We start from the raw sequence: 18,623 nt of genomic DNA on the forward strand, positions 1-18,623 counted from the left end.
AGAGGGTTCTTGGTTTTCAAATCTGGTTGAGAAATGGAAATGCTTGTCAGAACGAAGTTTTGAATTGGACGAAGAGGAGACTGTCTGCAATCATGTTTTTCTATATCAAAAGATTGTTCCATGCTCTATTGCTAACAATGTGAACAGCATATAATCGAATTAATTGTGAACCAGAAGAATTTGCTGATCAGTTTTGTATGTTTGATATTCCATACACTCACCAGGTATTTTAGTGTCAACTAGTTTGGCTCCGTATCTTTGCATCGATGGACTATCGTTGATCCTTTGAATTTCTCTTATTGCTGCTATGAAAGTCTTAACATCATGATTTTCAGGATCCGATAGATAGTTTGCGAAGAATTTGGGTGAATCGAATGGATCCCTCGATTTCAATTCCATGTGTCCTTTGGATTTTGGATGAACCAACATAGGAAAAACCTGTACAATGAAAGATTTTTTTTTATCGAGATGAATAGAAACTACATTTATTGTATAATGTTATTCTTCCATCGTATTGTAGATCACTGCTAATAATAATGAATCGGAGTGATTTTTTTATTTTTTGAACCCACGTTGATATAATATATATATATATATATATATATATATATATATATATATATATATATATATATATATATATATATATATATATAATCGTACACTAAACCCGTTTCTGATAACAATAAACATCATTGTGGGTGGTGATATAAGATCAAACTAAATTTCTTTCAGGTCAGTTATCCTGTCTTATATTTTGAGTATGTGTTGATACTCACCTTCCTAACTCAAAGCGGGAGTGAGTAGTGTGATTATTCAAACATCCGTCAATCATGGATCTAATGCGAAATTTTAATGTATCCAACATAATAAAAATTATACAGGTAATAAGCTTTGGTGAGAATCACACATTCTCTCAAATAGTTTCGAGAAGGTAGATTGAAATACTCATTTCGAAACATACTAAAACCGTAAAACCTTCTTGGTCATATTGAATCATTTTCCACCCCTTTCATGTCCAATTTTGCATATGTTTCAACACCATGTGTTACGGTTTCATTTTGTCATTTGTTCTGTTTTGAGGTCGACAATTATTTAGACTTGAAATTATTACTTCCATGAAGGTTTTGGAATATTTTAATACCTCGTCATTCGTTTAGTTCTCATTCACTGATAAACAACTATACAAGGATATATTCGAACGCATTAATCATATTCGAACACATATTCGATTCCTATAAGGATTATGTGCTCTGAGGGAACGGTGAATTGACGACTTTGGTTCCATGAATATCTTGACGCCGGGATTCAAAAATTTTTTGTGGTACTTTTGGTAGCCATTTGCTAATTTTGGAATTTATCTCCAAACTTCTCGATTTTCCGTATTAACAAAGTAAGATCATCTTTTATAAGAATAGGGAATTGTTTTATTCTTGACATTTGGATGCTGGGAAAACATTCAACTCACTTGTTGGATTCAATTTCTTATGGATAACAGAATCTTACTGATTTGAATCTGGGGTTCTTGGGGCAAAAGTAAACCTTTAGGCCACACGACACCAAAGGTGAGTTGGTATTCATCAACGAGACAACTCATACATTCAGATAATGGGCCTGATTATTATATCCAGACGTATCGTCCTGGACATCACTTCCAGTGAACCGTTTCCATCTAATATGAATTGTTTCATTTTAGCCTTTCTTTTATCTGGATACCATTTCCTCGTGTTAGTATTGCTGTAAGACTAGATATCCTTGCATGAATGCTTGATACAGTAGTAGCAGTAGTTATTAGTTACCCGCTGTTGAGCCGATCACAATTGTACCGACAGAACACTGCAGACCTGAGTTTTGAACTCTAAGATAACTCTTGTTCTTCAAGCCACCTCTAGGGAGACACACACAGATAAGCTTAGCTATTAAGATAGGAACAAAGAACTTATCAGTTCAGACTAGATTTATGATGCTTGATTAATTATCTCAACAAAGATTTATGTTTCTCAAACCTGCCCAAAAGGGAAAAAATATTAGTGTAGGGTATATGCTTTTATGCCTATGTAGATGAATTCATTCCATCAACCTACTATAAGTTGGCGATATAGCTATATCTAAGGTAAGGTATAACTTCAAAACAGCAACGTCTCAAGTATTGAAGAGACATCCTCATTTCTTCTTTGGGGAGCCTGGGTTCATTAAGTCCCCTTATAATTGAAACATTTGTGCTATAGGTGTAATATAATTTATATCTTATGAAATTTTGGTATTGTTCACAATTAGATTAGTAATATCTTCTCACATTTGACATTTTGTGACCTCAGGAGCTCAAGGCTTCCTGCCAATATTGTAGGGGGAGTCCTATGGAAACGGTTGGTAAAATTTATAAACTGACAGATAAATCGAGGGATTTGTTGACAAGTTTGAAACCAACTGAGAAAGGTGTAGATTTTAGGGAAAGGAATTATAAACATTTCAACTGGAATCGAGTTTGATTCAATCGGTTACCGTTTAGAGTAAATTTCCCGTTTTTGTTTTGTATGCTATATAAGCTCCAGGGTTGATAAAGCGGGTGGCGCTCTACCCTCCATCTTACCCACGCCTTTCTTCACTGTTTGAAAGCTGGCGGCCTACCCTAGGAGCTATGCTCTCTAATCCCTAGTAGCAACCCTCACGCCATATTGTGGAACAATGAGAAATTGTTTACAAATCGAATCAATTAGTCGATGAGAAATACAAGGCGTGACACATGTAGAGTAGTTATAAGAGACGGTAGCCTGCAGTTTTGATATTTTTATCACTTTTATTGATCCAGCTGAGTTCGAGACATCGCTTAAAAACATTCATTGGATTATACCAAGTTGGAAAATTGGTAGCTTCTAAATATTGAAATAAATTTTCAATATCTTAACCACAGGTGACTATGTATACTGAATAAAATCTAGGTTAGGCCATTCATTTTTTCAACTTTCCATAGGTTTGAACCATTTTGAAGAATGTATGGAAAAGTGAATACTATCTCAGACTAGAGGTAAATGATCTGAAACCTTCCACAATGTTTCAGTTAATTGGATGGACTATTATTGCAATTAGTTTTAAACGATTTCAATTCGAATCTACTGGACATCAACATTTACTTGATAGGAGCGTTCTTAAAATCAACAGAAAATTTCTTGATGGATTACTTCGACCCATAGAAACGGGCTAATGATTCGAATGGATGAGTCCATCGTATAAATCGGTGAACTAGGTAAATGAAAGCATTCGTCTTTACGTGAAGTAGGTAGGTGGATAGGTCTAAAGTGAGTGGGTCTATTCGACCCTCCACCGCAACCCTTAAGGGTTTATTGTGGCTCACATCCATAAACACTCGTCCAAATAAACCCAGCCTCTTAACGAAGCCGATTAGTTTGTATGGTGAGTGGTCTTTCAGGTCAGATGCTGAGAGTACAGATCTGCCGAACTCAAAGAACCTGATTCGATTCCCAGCGGGACAGGCACAAAGTATATGCTCTGCAGTTCCATTATTTTCTAGACAGAGGCGACACACACTATCTTTCGACAGTCCAAATCTCTGTATGTGATGATTCAAATGACAGTGACCTGTAAGAAGGCCTGTTAGACATCGTAGTTCATCCCTACTGTAGTCCAACAACTGTTTGGAATCAAGCTTCGAAGGGTGAATAAACGCCTTGGAGTGAGCCAATCCTGGAAGATTCTGCCAGAAGTTCATAACTCTTCTTGCCATCCAGGTCTTAAGTGTTTGTTTGGCAAAGTCCAAAGCGATGTCAATGACAGGTTCTGGTCCAATGAAGCCGTTTGCAGCACCCTCCTTCACAAGAGAGTCAGCAGCTTCATTGCCTTCCAGGCCAGTATGGCCAGGAATCCAGACCAGAGACACTCTGTTTAGTCTTCCTATCGAGGAGAGTCTTTTTTGGCAGTTTACTACCAATTTAGACGTTGTTAGGTAGGAGCCCAGAGCTTCCAACGCCGCATGACTGTCCGAGAATATATTTATTGACTTGTGTATGAGGTTGGATTCTTCCAATCTCTCCGCATACAATTCAATAGCGTACATTTTCGCTTGAAATAAAGTCGCAAAGGTTCCTAGGCAGTTTGATATCTCTGTCCTGGGTGTGCGATTGAAAACACCTGCACCAGAACTGGAAGGTGTTTTTGATCCATCTGTGAACAAACAACTATCTGCTCTTAATATTTCTTTCTCCCTTTACGTGAAGTGGTCATATGTTACGATTGGTGTACTCCGTAACTATAAATAGTGATTGGGACAGGAACGAACTGATATGTTTTATGAATTATAAATGACCTCTCGATAATGTAACGATACATTTTTTAAATCTGTGTTTTTTTCTCAAGGATTGATTGAACGGTTCAAAAATGTCACCTTTAATTTTTTCAAACGGTATTTTTACCATTTCATCAGTGGTAGGTTGCAACAACGCTGTATGGTGTTTGCCATTCATTAATTTCTTTCAATGATTTTTAGCTTTGCTGGATAGAATGGCGCAAGATCATGTGAGAATGAAGAAGTGACTTTTATTCAAATCTATATTTTTGATATCGTCAAAATAGCGTGAATGAAAATTGAGGCCAAAATCTAGCCTTTTTAAAAATATATACAGAGAGGAAGTGACTGAAGGAACTGACTGAGAGTGACGATAATTTCATGGGGGAAAATTTTTCTTTTTGATATTCAAGAATGTAAGCATACATTTGGCTGAGATTATTCAAATCGATTATTTTATTGATGAATCTATCGTCTATGTCATTTCTAGAAAAACTCTATTTGATGTAACACGTTCTGATAATGCACATCTAATGCACATGGTCCTCCTGCAATCACTTTTATGAGAAAAGATGCGATTTTTCAGTGCTCTTGATGTTTGTCCAATATATGATATGTTACACACCATGCAAGGCATTTTGTAAACTACATAAGAATTTTCCTTCATTTTCATTAGGAGTTCTCATTCCGCTGAATAATTAAAAAATGGTTGAAATATTCTTCTTGGCAACTGTGATATTATTCTTTCTAAAAACATTTACTGATTTGGAAGTGAGAATTCGAATGTTTGGTAATGATCTGGAAATAATTGTATTATTTCGTTCAATGGATGAATTTTTGATCGTATTTGATAAATATATGATAGAATTGTGTATAGTATCAAGAAAGTTATTATTTACTCGGATATTTTATCGTTTTGTTCAAGGAGGAGTACTGGAAAGTTACAAGTTATTAGCATATTCACTTATGGCATATTTATAACATTTCATTTATAGCATATTATTCATATTCCAACTCGATCCGTTCTCTACTTGTTGATATCAATTGGCGAGATATTGAACAATATTGACCTCACTCTGCATATTATTTTCCAGATTGCACTACCTATTTTGAGACGATTTCATTTCATACAATATACATTGCATAACTTCAATATTCAATACATGTTCAATTTTATTGCACATTCTTCAATAGTTGTAACGAATAGTTCGTTCCATTCAATGGGTTGGATCCACTTCATATCTGTATATGAGTCGAATGATGAGAAAACTTGGAGAAGGTTTACTACCTGGGTTTTCAATCCTTCCTTTCTTGTATAGAGTGATGTAAGTTTCTGCTAAGATACCAAGTTCAGGCGGTTTGATTCTGAATTTCAAGGTCTTTCTGTCGTTTTTACTGGATATTTAGTTATTTGTATCTCAAAAACTTCAAAAAACTCCAAAGCCAGGTGGTGTGTAACGAATGTTTTGTTCCATTCATATATTCTCGTTTGGCGAGAACGTTTGATATCTGGTACGTTTTGACCGTTGTTTTCATATCATCTTCATTTATAGTAAATTAGCTAAAATCTATTCGACTATATCTTTTACGTTTTCCTGGATTTTGTTATTCAGTAATAGAAATTCGTTCAATTATTTGCGCTTTGTGATAATTGAGTTGATCGTGATTAGAGGTTATGAATTTCAATTTTTCTTATGCTGGCTTTTATTCAGCCATCAAGGAATTTTAGAGTTATATGAAAATTACTCATTCATTGAGTTAATTGTTCAAATTGTCACCTCACAAACCACAAGAGGAGACTAAATCATCTGTCGGTAACAAATAAGACAGATGGGTATCCGCGGCTAAGCTAAACAGTGGAGACGGGAGTGGGTTAAACAACTTAGCAAATTTCAAATAGATCTTAATGGGCGCCAGGTGAATTTAATCCTCCAGATACCCTAAGTAACTCACAATATCAATAACTTACCAATTAATATTGGAAATAAAAGATAAAAATCCCCAATATGATTTATTCAGTAATCCTAATTTACATGGATTAACCAACAACGCTTCTAAGACAACAATGCGATATTCACACTACTACGCGATGTTCAAATGTCAATACAAGAGCGCGGTGTATATAACCACGAATTCAATCAGCCATAAATTACGGTAGTAACGACGCTCAAAAGAAAACTACAATATGTCGAGTAAAACAACCACGAAAATTGAGTAGGTGAAATCGTAAATACTAGTATTGGAAGGTTAAGACAAACTCGTTTGCGTCGCGTGAGCTCAGGCGTAGGCGCATCTGTGTCAACAAGCAATCGTGAAGGGAAGAAAATACCTCAATTTCCGTTTCACAAATGCATCACTATATCAATCAGGTATAAATAAACAAAGACTATATCAAACAGGTATCAATAAACAGAAGGGCAAACAATTATTTAAATAACTCAGTATATCACAAATATTCAAATAAATCAATTATAACTTGCGTGCTCCTTTTGCACCACCCGGTATATGGTGTTAAGCTACCCCGTGGTCCGACGGAAGTGGATCACCCTTTAGTACGGCGGAGATGGAACACCCTGCAGCACCACCGAGATAGATCACCCTGTAGGGCACAACAAGCTGGACCAGTAATGGATCTCCAAATGAGACCCAAAAAGAAAATAGGAAAAAAAACGAAAAACCCCTGGCTAAGGGGTTTTCTATACGTTTCTTCGTGTGCGGTGCTCTGCACGGAAGTCCTACTGGGACTTGATGAGTGGCTAAGGGCCTTCTGTTTCTTATGAATCTAATTTCGGAAATCCTTCCACCTGGCACGAGTTCGGTAACCACCACAAATCCTCAAAAGAGATTAAGTTTCAGACTGCAAATATCCACACCAAAATGACCAATCAGTCTTCCACTATACAATCCTGACTTGTAGAAATAATTCCCGTGAAGGATGGCACAAATACAACCATATATATCCTACAATCAGTCTCATGGTACGCTTGAACTCCGAACCAAACTCATCGAAGGTCAACTCCCGAAATCCCAGAGACTGCCACATCTGACAGCTAACCAGTTGTTGCCACAGTGCGTCCAATCTACACTACAAGCACCAAGGGGGCGCTGTGCACAACATCATAAATCTATCAATTCCTCCACAGCCACTCGAGACATCATCAACAAGTCCATGACCCATCAAAACTCCTTCTCAAAGCAATGCAACCCTAAAACAACCCTTGACAATTTGAGTAACCGATCAATCCCTCACCCGTGAACAACTGTAGAACTAGTTCGGTGTAGTTCGTCGGAACGACACTACGAAAGTTCGGCGGATGTCAACCAACAGCTGTCTCTTAACCTTGTAATTGAATGTTTACAAAAATAGTGACTCCAACCTATTTTCAACTATTTACCGATCCTTATTCATGCCATGGAATAGAAACACATAAGGTAAGTCGCCACCACTTTCCCATTCAGTACGAATATTTGAGCATTCATATTGTACAGAATATTTACCGAAAATATCAAACAGTATTCAGAAACCCAGAGCTAACTAATATTGTTTTTCAGGCGATATGGCTCTAATATGAAAGTAATCCTTCTGGAAGTGATAAATAACAATCTATGCAAGAAATATTCTTGGGAAGGTATAGAGAATAAGGCAGACAACGGCTGAAAAATGATAAGTGAAGTAAACTGAGAAACAAACAATAACATCTATTTCATCCTAGCGAGGAAGTTCGGATCTCCAACGTCGATTGGCAATAGGAGAATGTATAAGTACTGGTCAAAGCAGTTAGTCAGGGAGCATACATATATTCTTGTACATTTCAGGTATAGTTTTCTATGGATCGGAAGTTTCTCATTACTATGATGTTAAATGAATAAAATCAACTTGTAACTGAATTACATTGTTAATATCCTTTGAATAAAGATCTTAAAAGGTAAGGTAGTATTTTGAAAGGTCACATAGGAGCAGTTTTGATCTAGTGCTAAATTGAAACGTAACAAAATGAAGGCTTGGAAATGAAGGGCTTGAATTCATAGTTGAACTCATGTTCCTCTGAGATTAAATGAGTGACATAAGTGGAATTTATTTTTCCATTCAGGAAAATATTTTTGTGTTCCTTTTTGCGGGTTTTGAAAATTCTTTCAGTTTGACCATATAAAACATCGGAGATGACCCACATGATTATTCATATTCTCCCAATTTTTTGAAACTGAACTTTTATCTTTGTTATTCTTGATGGTCTCATGATAAGATACCCACTTACTCCCATTGTGGCTGAGATTTTCATAGACAATTTGGAATGAAAAATACACAGTAACCCACTGGTGAAAAGTTTCGTGTATTGATATAGGTATGTTGATGATATCCTAGTATGTTTCACAGAAACGAACAGAAGGTTGACTAAGTTTTTGAATTTCGTCAATTCTCTCCACCCTTTTATCACATTCACTATAGAGATGAAAAAGGACGACTCAATACATTTTTTGGACTTGACAATAACGAAAGTTAACAACGAACATGATTTTTCAATTTATCATAAACTAGCACATACAGATATTATCATTCATAATTCGTCCACCCATCCGTATCACCACAAAATAGCAGCATTCAACAGTATTATCCACAGACTGATAAATGTGCCCTTGTCGGAAGCGAATATCAATACAGAACTGAAAATAATAAAACAAATACCCGTCAACAATAATTGCGATAGCAGTCTAATACATTCTTTATTATCAAAAAAGTTATACAGCAAAGCTTTGAAGGAAGTTTACCCAATTCGAAGAGAATAGGATAAAAGTTATAGAACCTTAACCTACTTAGGCCAACCCACTACAAATATTTCAGATTTTCCGCACAACAAAGGAGTGAATATTGCTTTCGAAACCAACAACAACTTAGGCATGCACATTAAGAATAACGAAGATAAAAGATCACTTTCAGAAAAATCGGGAGTATATGAATCATCTCATGTGGGTGTCATGTCCGATGTTTTATATAGGTCAAACTGGAAGACAGTTCAAAGCTCGTATAAAGGAACACAAATATAGTTTCCAGAATGAAAAAATAAATTTCACATATGCCACTCCTTCAATCACAGAAGGACAGGAGTGCAACCATGAAACAAGCCCCTCCATTTTCAGAAGAAAGGTTTGAAACTTAACCTGTTGGAGAGTATGGAAATAAACAAATTCAAAAACTCTCAATATCTTATGAACAATATCTTATGAATAATTTGCCATTATTGAATCTGTTCATTTCCTGGTAAGAATAATTAATTATACTTACGGTACTTTCAAAAAATTTAATTTATTTTCATAGTTAATGAATTCATACCTATCTTTCATGCCTGAAAATAGGCATATAAGTAGGTAATATGTTAAAAGTATAAAATAGTTGTAATTTAGAAATAACTTTTAGTTAACGCTTGAGGTATTTACCTCTCGGGCAAATAGTTCCACTCACTTGATACACAGGCTTGCCTTCCAGAGGCTTCCAAATTTTGTCGTATATAGCAGGAGGTACGTTGACAATTTTCCGAAAACTCAAGCCATAATCAGTATTCAACGATCCAGAGTAAACAAACAATTCCATATCGGGATACGATGGATCTGGTTCAGATGAAATATTAGTTCTAATATAGGTTAGTGTTTCAAATCCATCTGGAAAATTATTGTTTAGATTATCTTCAAATGAATGAAATATTTTGTATATTTTTGTCACAAACATTGAGGCCCATTTTTATGTTACGGAATAATTGAATAACTTGAATTTAAATGAAATGAAACAATTAAAATCCTTTTCACAACATGCATACATTTTTTAATCATCAGTTATGAAATTTCATGATGAATCAAATTTCTCTAATGGAGACATTTGTCTCGTACACTATTGCCACAATCATAACTTGAAGAACGGGAAGGAAAGATCTTTAGTTTTGATTGTGGAAAAAGTGTTTTTTTGGACGGGTAGAGAAAATTTTGAAGTATTCGAATCCAAAGAAAGTGTTTTTGTACGAGTTGCGTTCATTTTTTTTAACCGTGTAGAATTACAATTCAATGAGACACATTTCTACATTATATTTCTTTGTAGAATTAAATTTCGAACATTTCAATCCTTATTCGTATTGAAATCCTTATAGTTCAAGATCCCAGGGCCACCAGACGTCACTTATTTTCTGACGAAGAAAATGTGGACGATTGAGTACTGTTAGTATGTATTAAGAACGCATGCCTACACGCTAGCTTGCTCAGACGGCCAATTTTCGGGTATCAGGTAATCAAGGTACATAAATACATTACTTACTTCACATGAATTCTCCAAGCTACTTTTTACTTATATTTTGGGCAATATCCTTTAAAATAACTCGCCAATACTCCCAGACACTTTCCGTCGGCCGTATTGATTTGTAGATGCTTCAAAGTTCCCAAAATAATTACTTAACTTCACGTGAATTCTGATGCTCTATTTTCATATATGTTCACTAGATAACTATTTTAAAACCTTTTACAGGTAGACATACTGATCTAAGTGGCCAATCATTCCCTAAATTCAATTTCAATGCCTCTGTAGGTAGGAGGAGTGATTATAATATTCCTATCGAACCAACAAATTAGTAACTATACTAACCCAGATATGCCTATAGGATTATTTGAAATTTTCAAGAAGTAATTTTGAAGAAATCGAAGCTCATTCACGACAAAAAAAAAATTCAAGTTTAATTTTATAAAAAATACAAAATCAAGACCGTACTACATATAGTACATTAGGTAGATGTACTACTACGAAAAAAAATATTATTTTGTATGAAATATTACGTTGCATTTGACGTGTACTCCAATGTCACATTTCAAACATCTTGTTGTTGTTTTCTCATGTCAGTATCCACATCGGGTCTGTTTTGCCTGCGGAATCACAAGATGGTCTAACCGGTCGTAACGCAAATCAATACCTTGTGTTCTACTCGAATGTCCTTTTTGGTATGTAGCTTGCTTTTTATTTTGAATCAGTAATATTGCGGCAATTCGTCTTCTGAAACTTAGCTGATCTAGGACTCCTCCATTTTTTTTATGTAATTGCCAAGAATTCTGAACGCACATGTCAATGCTGTGAGTAAGCAAAGGAATAAGTATACCATTTTTTTCCTCTAAATTCACGAATGTGAAAATCTTCAAGAAGTTGCGAGTTGAAGATAAGTGCATTGACGAGCAGAAGAGTGCGAGATATCTGGGAGTGATCCTGGACAAGCGCCTGAACTTCCAGGAACACTTGAGTATGGCGATCCAACGAGCAGGTGCGGCGATAAAACGCACGTATCCGCTCATTGCACGGAACTCTAAACTCAGTGTTGACAACAAGTTGCTTATTTATAAACAAATAATTAGGCCGGCTATGTTGTACGCGAGTCCTGTGTTCTGCAGTCTCAAGAAGTCCCCTTTAATGAGACTCGAGAGAATGCAGAATAAGGTGCTCCGTATTTGCACTAACAGTGACAAATACATTTCATTGAACAATCTGTTAGATCTGGCAGAAGTGGAGTCAGTCACCGACCATATCAGGAGACTGGCTCAGAAATTCTTCAAGTTCTTTCTACCGAAGAGCGCGCTGACGAGGGACGTCATGGCAGTTAGAAGCTATCATGGACAGCGCCGTAAGCACGGGCTAGTCTATGAAGAACTGGAGATATACCGTAAACGGCGCGAATGCAATCGCGCTTAGTTCATGGAAAAATTGGATAAGAGTATTCACGCACACACGATGACGTGATAGCAGAAATACTCTTACCTGATTTTTTAATGAACTTTTTTCAGGGGGATATCGACAACTGCTACCAACAAACAGACGAATGATTCTCTGAGAAGTACCGAAACGCGACAGAATGACAACTTCCGCGTAAGCCTCAGCAGAAAGCGGAAAACTATAGATGAGGCTGATATAAGGCGTTTTTGAGTGGAGAGCCAACCGCCAACACCAGCGGGGGCGTCTCCCACTGTCCCATCGGGGGACTGTGTGGAGGCGCTTTTCTCTTCCGTGCGGAATTCTTGGGAGCGCAAATGTATCGGGGTCTTTTCCTGCCACTCCCTCTACCCCATTCACTACCCATCCCAATCCTTCCCACTGTCCCACTCCATTGGGGAAACCCTTGTGTACATTTTGTATATTTGTATATATATTTTTTATTGTATATATTTTATAAACACCACAAAAAAAATACCTTAAAATTGTATGGAGAATAGTTAATAAAGAACATTTTGATTTTGATTTGATTTTGATTTGATTTTGATTTTTTTCCTCTCAGAGATGTGCGATATAAGCTGATATTCTGGTCAGAGCAATCGACTTCTCCCATATTAGAGTTATACATGTTTATGACATGTGGCTGCTCCACCTAAAAATAAACTATACATTATACATAACTGGGTATAAAAGCTGATTATACTTACTTGAATATTCTTCTTCTCCTTTTGCGAGTAGCGTTTGACCACATGCAGAGGTTCGACTCCTGAAAAATTCAGCTGTTGTCGCACTTCACTGCGATTATATTCTGATTTGAAATTCTCTTATAGTCATAGCTTCCTCGATTTTTTTCTTAAGAACTCTAGAGTTTATGAGGGTATTTCCTGCCAATCAGTTCTCTCTTGCGTAAAATATTTCTTTCATCAGCTATTCAATTAGAAGAATGGACGTAAAGAATTCGTCGAAAAAGAGATGAAATTTTCTGTCCGTCCATTTTTTGCACAGGGCTTGTGCGTATTCCAATACCACTCCTGCGCCAACTCCGAACTCTACATATCGTTCAGTTATATTTGTTGCAGCACCTTGGTATGGTTCAAACCAATTCAAGTAACCAAAATGAAAATTTCATCTACTGTTTCAGCTAATTCAGCATCATCTTCCAACATAGCTAGAGCTTCGTTGAGTGAAAAACTTCTGAAATGAAATAACATTGATAGACATGTATTTTCCTAATGTACTATATTTAGTACATTCCCAAAATGCCATCCCAAACAAAAAACAGTTTTCTGAATAATGAATATATCTGAGATAATTATCATTTGTCTTCAAATTACCAGCAATTAGTAAAATATATTCTGATTTCTTATGCTTGAAATGTACATACCTTGCAAAGTTGATACCGTACTCAGCCATTTCTATTTATATCTGTATTCCAAAAAAAATAAAATTATCACTTTTACACAAAAAAACTGAATGTAGTCCGTCCAGCCACAATGTTACAAGTATACTGAAGCATTTACCAAACTGATAGCTCTCGTGCACTTAAAAACCGCTGCATGTCGAGACTTGTTAGGACCGTACTAAATATAGTACAATAGGCATATCTGGGCTAACAAAAGTTTTGGTTGGTTCTATATTGGAATATTCTAAATTTTTTTGTTCTTGTATGATAAATACTTGACTGGTATAATGAAAGTAACGGAAATAATATTATTGCTTTCAAGTTCCTTTGCCGTATATGGATAAAAAATTAAAAGCATCAGTTATCATATGAAATAAGAATGTAAAATCAATGTAAACAAATGTTGTAATATGAAGTTCTACTTTTTTGGGGAAAATCCGCGTTTTTTGAACACTGCTACCGCATTTTTAATTTCCTTATCTGGCAACACTGCTCACAAGATGAGTATTCAGTGATCTACAGTGTCAATTGAGTGCAGCTGTGATTTCAGTAACAACGTATGTGACAAAAATAAAAATATTTGCAGTGTTTGAAAAAATATAGTGGCTTCCCCATCAAATTGTGTGTTTCGTGAATATTCTGATGTAAATTTAATGCTTTTCACAGAATAAACATTCAAAGACGTTGTTTTGTCGAGTGATTTATTCGAAAGCGGTTATCACAAACAATGTTATAAATCATTTACAGGGTTGAACAAAAAATACTATTTACAAAAAAATAAACCAATCGAGAAATCTTCCTCAACAGAAAAATCACTAAATATTGCTGAAAATTAATCTGAAGAATCTTCAACGACAGTTGAGTTAGACATACGAACTATTGAGCTAGAAGCATCTACTTCTCAAGATTTCCACGTTATCTTTTATAGTTCAGATGTTTGAGCCCTGGGCCCCTGATCCTTTCATCTAATTGGAAATTTTATCTGTTTGGGTTTCTGTTTGTGTTTTTCGGCAACAGAGACGGGTCTCTGTCGACTTCTTGTGGCTAGTAGCTCTGTTGGTAGAAGTCGCGGCACTCTTCTACGTTTCTTTTTTGCCATGTACCAAACAAAAATTTATCTAAATGGTACAATGCAGACGACAGCTCTTCGTCGGTAGGCACTATGGGTTCGTTGGCACTATGGGTTCGAACAAAATTTCAGTAATTTAAAGGTCAAAGTACTTACTTGGAAAGTTGAGCAACCAAATAATGACTACTCAGATGGTATACCCAGAACTATTAGAGACTTGACCATAAGATGTTCGTAAGTTGATGAGTGTGAATCGACAAATAAATGAAACATAAACACATACAATTTTATTAAAATTTGGCTCTTCACTGGTTCAGGAACAGTTTTTCAAAAGAAATTATGTTTCTGTTAGTGGATATTCAAATTATACTCAATTATCAGGTGGATTGTGTGCCATTTTTAGCCACACAGTACTGTGGTGGTTTTACATATGGTTGAGATACATAGTTATACCTGAGTATGAAAATCAGATTTTACAAATTAAATGTTTCCTAATATTAATAAAACTTGTTCACTGGAGCCGTGGTAGGAGTCAACGGTGGAATTCTCCTGGATGAATTTTCAGCGGGGTCCAAAACTTCCACAATTCAAAAGGGTTTCATCAAAAATCATACGAAGCGTATCCCGATGATGGTTTGTCTTTCTTCCCAAAATAATCCGTTCCAAAAACGGTTCCTCAAAAAATTGTCTCTTCTTCAATTTACATTCCTCCGAAATAACGAAAAAACTATTTTTCCAAGAACGATCCTTCCATAAAAACTATTCTTCCAACAAAAAAATCTGTCCTCTCTAAAAACTTTCTCTTGGCGAAGGTTATTTTCTTATTTACCAAAAGTCGTGGGGAGGCTATGGACTTGATCTCAACGGCGTAACCCTGTTCGGGAAGGGCGTCAGGGTGATCGTCCGATGGAGTCTTGTGGGTCTAAATAAAACTTTGGAAGAAGGAAGCCAAAACCAGACAAATTCTGCCCTTCTTCCGTAACGACCGCTGCTCTCCACCATCAATCAACTCGCTTCCTCACCGACTGAGTGACTCGGAGTGACTAACTTCCAGTCAGAGAATTCTTCCCCTTCCCATCTCCCTACTCGTGAAGATGGTGCAAACTGCCATTGTTGACACGTTCCACGCCACTCACCCAGACTGAACGGGTAAAAATCCCAACGCGATCAGCTACATTCGGTCAGAAACCGAGGTGTCTACACTGCCTCTTGGCATCGTTAGCCATCTAGGACCACGCCAACATGAAAACAAACGAACGAACTCGGGTCGCCCCGAAAGTTGGACATCTGATCTAAGAGAATTGTCCGAATTGATGGTAGGCAAGCAACTATACCACCATAGGTCTCTACAGAAAAACTTCTAAAATTAACAAAGCAAAGTAGCGAAAATGTAATTGATACAGCCGTTTAGGCTGTGGTTTCTTATTTATTACCGGCAAGCATAGACTGCAGTACCGGGAACTTCGTAAGAATCTCCTGCAGCTGCCCTAGGGCCATTGGGAGACCCTCGGGAGAGCTGTAGGAGTTCTCTGTAGTGGCTGCGGCTCTCGCGTACGAGACTCCGCTCCTAACTAAATTTTGTCTGACAGTCCTCGGGTTTGGGGGCTGTCGTTCGTCATTTGGCCCGTCTGTGGCCTTTTTCTTATTCTCAGGGCGTTCTGGGCAGCCGTGGAAGCTAGCTGGATGCTCGCCCTTGCAATTAAAGCAACGCACAGGCGAGTTTTTTGGTCTTTTACATTCGCTAGTTAAATGTCGTCCGGCGCACTTTACGCATGCTGGGACTGCTTTGCAGTTCCGTTACATGTCTCCGAACTTTTGACATCTGTAGCATTGTCCTGTTCTATTTCTAGGACGCTGTGGTTCTGCGCTAACTCGCACGTTCTGAATTTCTTTTACCTCGTAAATGCTAGCCTGGGTTCTAGGAACTAAGACTAACACGAACGGTATCGGCTTCTTGTTTGATTTGCTCATGCGAGCTATGGAAAGGATTTCGAATCCTTTTCCCTGTAGTTCTGTCTTGATATCTTCTATTTCCAGGGCTTCTGGGACTCCCCGGAAAACAACTCTTAGCGACTTCTCAGTTTGTACCGAGTAGGTGTGGTACGGGATTTTTTCTTTGTCTAATATTTTAGTGATTTTTCTATATTCGTCTATGGACTTTAGATGGACTTTGATTCCATCAATGGTGTTTACCGCCCGCGAAATAGTGATATTTTGCGCGGCGGCAATCATATTGAAGTGTTTCCACTTTTCTTTCGCACGGATGGTTATCGGCGGCGGTCTTTCGGATTTTTGATTTTCTTTTCTGTGGCGAGATGCCGTAGCGTTCTCGACCTTAGGGTCATCACCTAATTCCATTTGTTCGAGTTCTTCGAATTCTTGGTCGGCTGTTGTCTGATTGTTAATCCCTTGGGCTACCTGTTTGGGGGCTTCCGGCGACTCAACCGGTCGTTGTGACGTGCCGGGTGTGACGTCAGAGGTCTTTTGTTCTTTTGTTCGGTTGGTCCCGGAACTTTTGGACTTCTTTTTCCTCGGCTGTTGAGATGGGATTTTCTCAGTTGCCGTGCTTTTTGTTGTCTCGCCAGAGGGATCTGGCGGGGCCGCTCACTTTTGTGGGATCTTATCAATTTGGATCTCTTCTTCATCCGAGGGGATGTCGTTGAAATCTGGGTTGTAGGTTTTGCTTCCATAGCTAGGCAGAGCCTCGAAAAGTTTGTAGTACTTTGGATTGCGGTTTTGGGAATTGATTTCCATGACTTTTTCAAAGTACTTATATGATTTAGCCAATTCCATAGTGCTAATATCATAACGGTCTAATGTTGCTGTTATTAATGCAACTCTTGAAAATTTCTTTCCGAAACTATGGATTTTATCCAGTAGTTCCTCCATTTTTATCGCGAATCGACCTAATTACTCTTAGGGGATAGCGGTTTATGAACCATAAAACTGTCACTAATGTCACTTGTTGATGTTCACTCATCAACGTCTCAATCGCAATATGCCTCTCAAGATTTTAATTCAACAACCACTCTTATACCTGACCCTATAACAATACCTAGCCCACCTATTTTACTGTGGAAGCGGAAGGAAATGAGGATAATGCTGATGATGACAATGACGATTTAGATATTCAATATCAAGATTGGCTGGGTGATGAATTGTCTAATTTCAATGACGACGATAATGCAGATTAGAGGCACTACTAGGAAATGTTGAGAGATTAATATTTTTATGCTTTGTATTATATTTTATGATTAGTTTCCAAAAAGTAATTTTAAAAAAATGCTGTTTAAAAATCTGTTTAAAATCTGTTTTTCCGTTAACCAGCTGTCGCACCCCTACGAACGACAACCCTCAGAAGTCGAAACTTGTGCGAGCTAAGGATTAACGAGGTCTTACCTTTTAACGTGTGATTCCTAATACGTTAAAACCTGACATTTCTTTAAAAAAATTGAAGTTTTTGAGGAATTTACGTGAGGTAAGTAATGAATTTATGTACCTTGATTACCTGATACCTGAAAATAGGCCGTATAAGCAAGCTAGCAGGTAGGCATGTGTTCTTAGTTCAAACAGTACTCAATCGTCCACATTTGCTTCGTCAGAAAATACGTGACTTTTGGTGGCCTTGGGATCTATCTTAATCTATTATCTGAATTGAATATTGAAATTCATAACTATATTAATATTTAAATGTCAGAACAAGAAGATAAAGTTTCTTTTTCACATTGAATGTTTTCATCTCATACTTTTTGAATGGTCATGGTAATTTGTTATCAGCTATAATATCCCAAGGACATTGATAACCAACGAAATAATTTTATCACAGTTTTCGAAAGCACGTTATTTGGTAACATCCCGACGCCGAAGGCGGAGGGATGTTACCTAAAATAACGTGCTTGAGGAAGTTGTGATAAAATTATGAGTTATTTATCAATGTTCGAGGGATATTCGGTGAGAAAATTTTTTGCAATTCGAACAAAATTATTTATTGAACACACAGTTATTAAAAGAACAATTCGTATAATAATATTCCGTTGATCTTGATATGAAAATAATCAACTAAGCAAGCAGCACCTTCACCACCTCTCCAAGCCAATTCCACCGCTGCTATGTGATAAAATTT

General features: G+C 37.0%; 1 protein-coding gene across 2 annotated transcripts in view; it reads right to left on the reverse strand.

The window, feature by feature from the left end:
* LOC111512737 (glucose dehydrogenase [FAD, quinone]) overlaps positions 1-18,623 on the reverse strand; it is a 46,643-nt gene that overhangs the window by 2,172 nt on the left and 25,848 nt on the right. The window contains exons 7-8 of one of the 2 annotated variants that reach the window (XM_074179011.1): positions 9,759-9,904; positions 222-438 (exon numbers count right to left, since the gene is read on the reverse strand). In XM_074179011.1, coding sequence (XP_074035112.1) covers positions 222-438; positions 9,759-9,904 — 363 coding nt within the window. Of the gene's footprint in view, positions 1-221; positions 439-9,758; positions 9,956-18,623 lie in introns of both variants that reach the window. The other variant, XM_074179010.1, reaches the window with a different exon arrangement.

The sequence above is a fragment of the Leptinotarsa decemlineata genome, unplaced genomic scaffold, assembly GCF_025532065.1.
Source record: "Leptinotarsa decemlineata unplaced genomic scaffold, Ldec_3_MD MMD2_tig00004307_RagTag_RagTag, whole genome shotgun sequence".
In the NCBI taxonomy this organism is placed as follows: domain Eukaryota; kingdom Metazoa; phylum Arthropoda; class Insecta; order Coleoptera; family Chrysomelidae; genus Leptinotarsa; species Leptinotarsa decemlineata.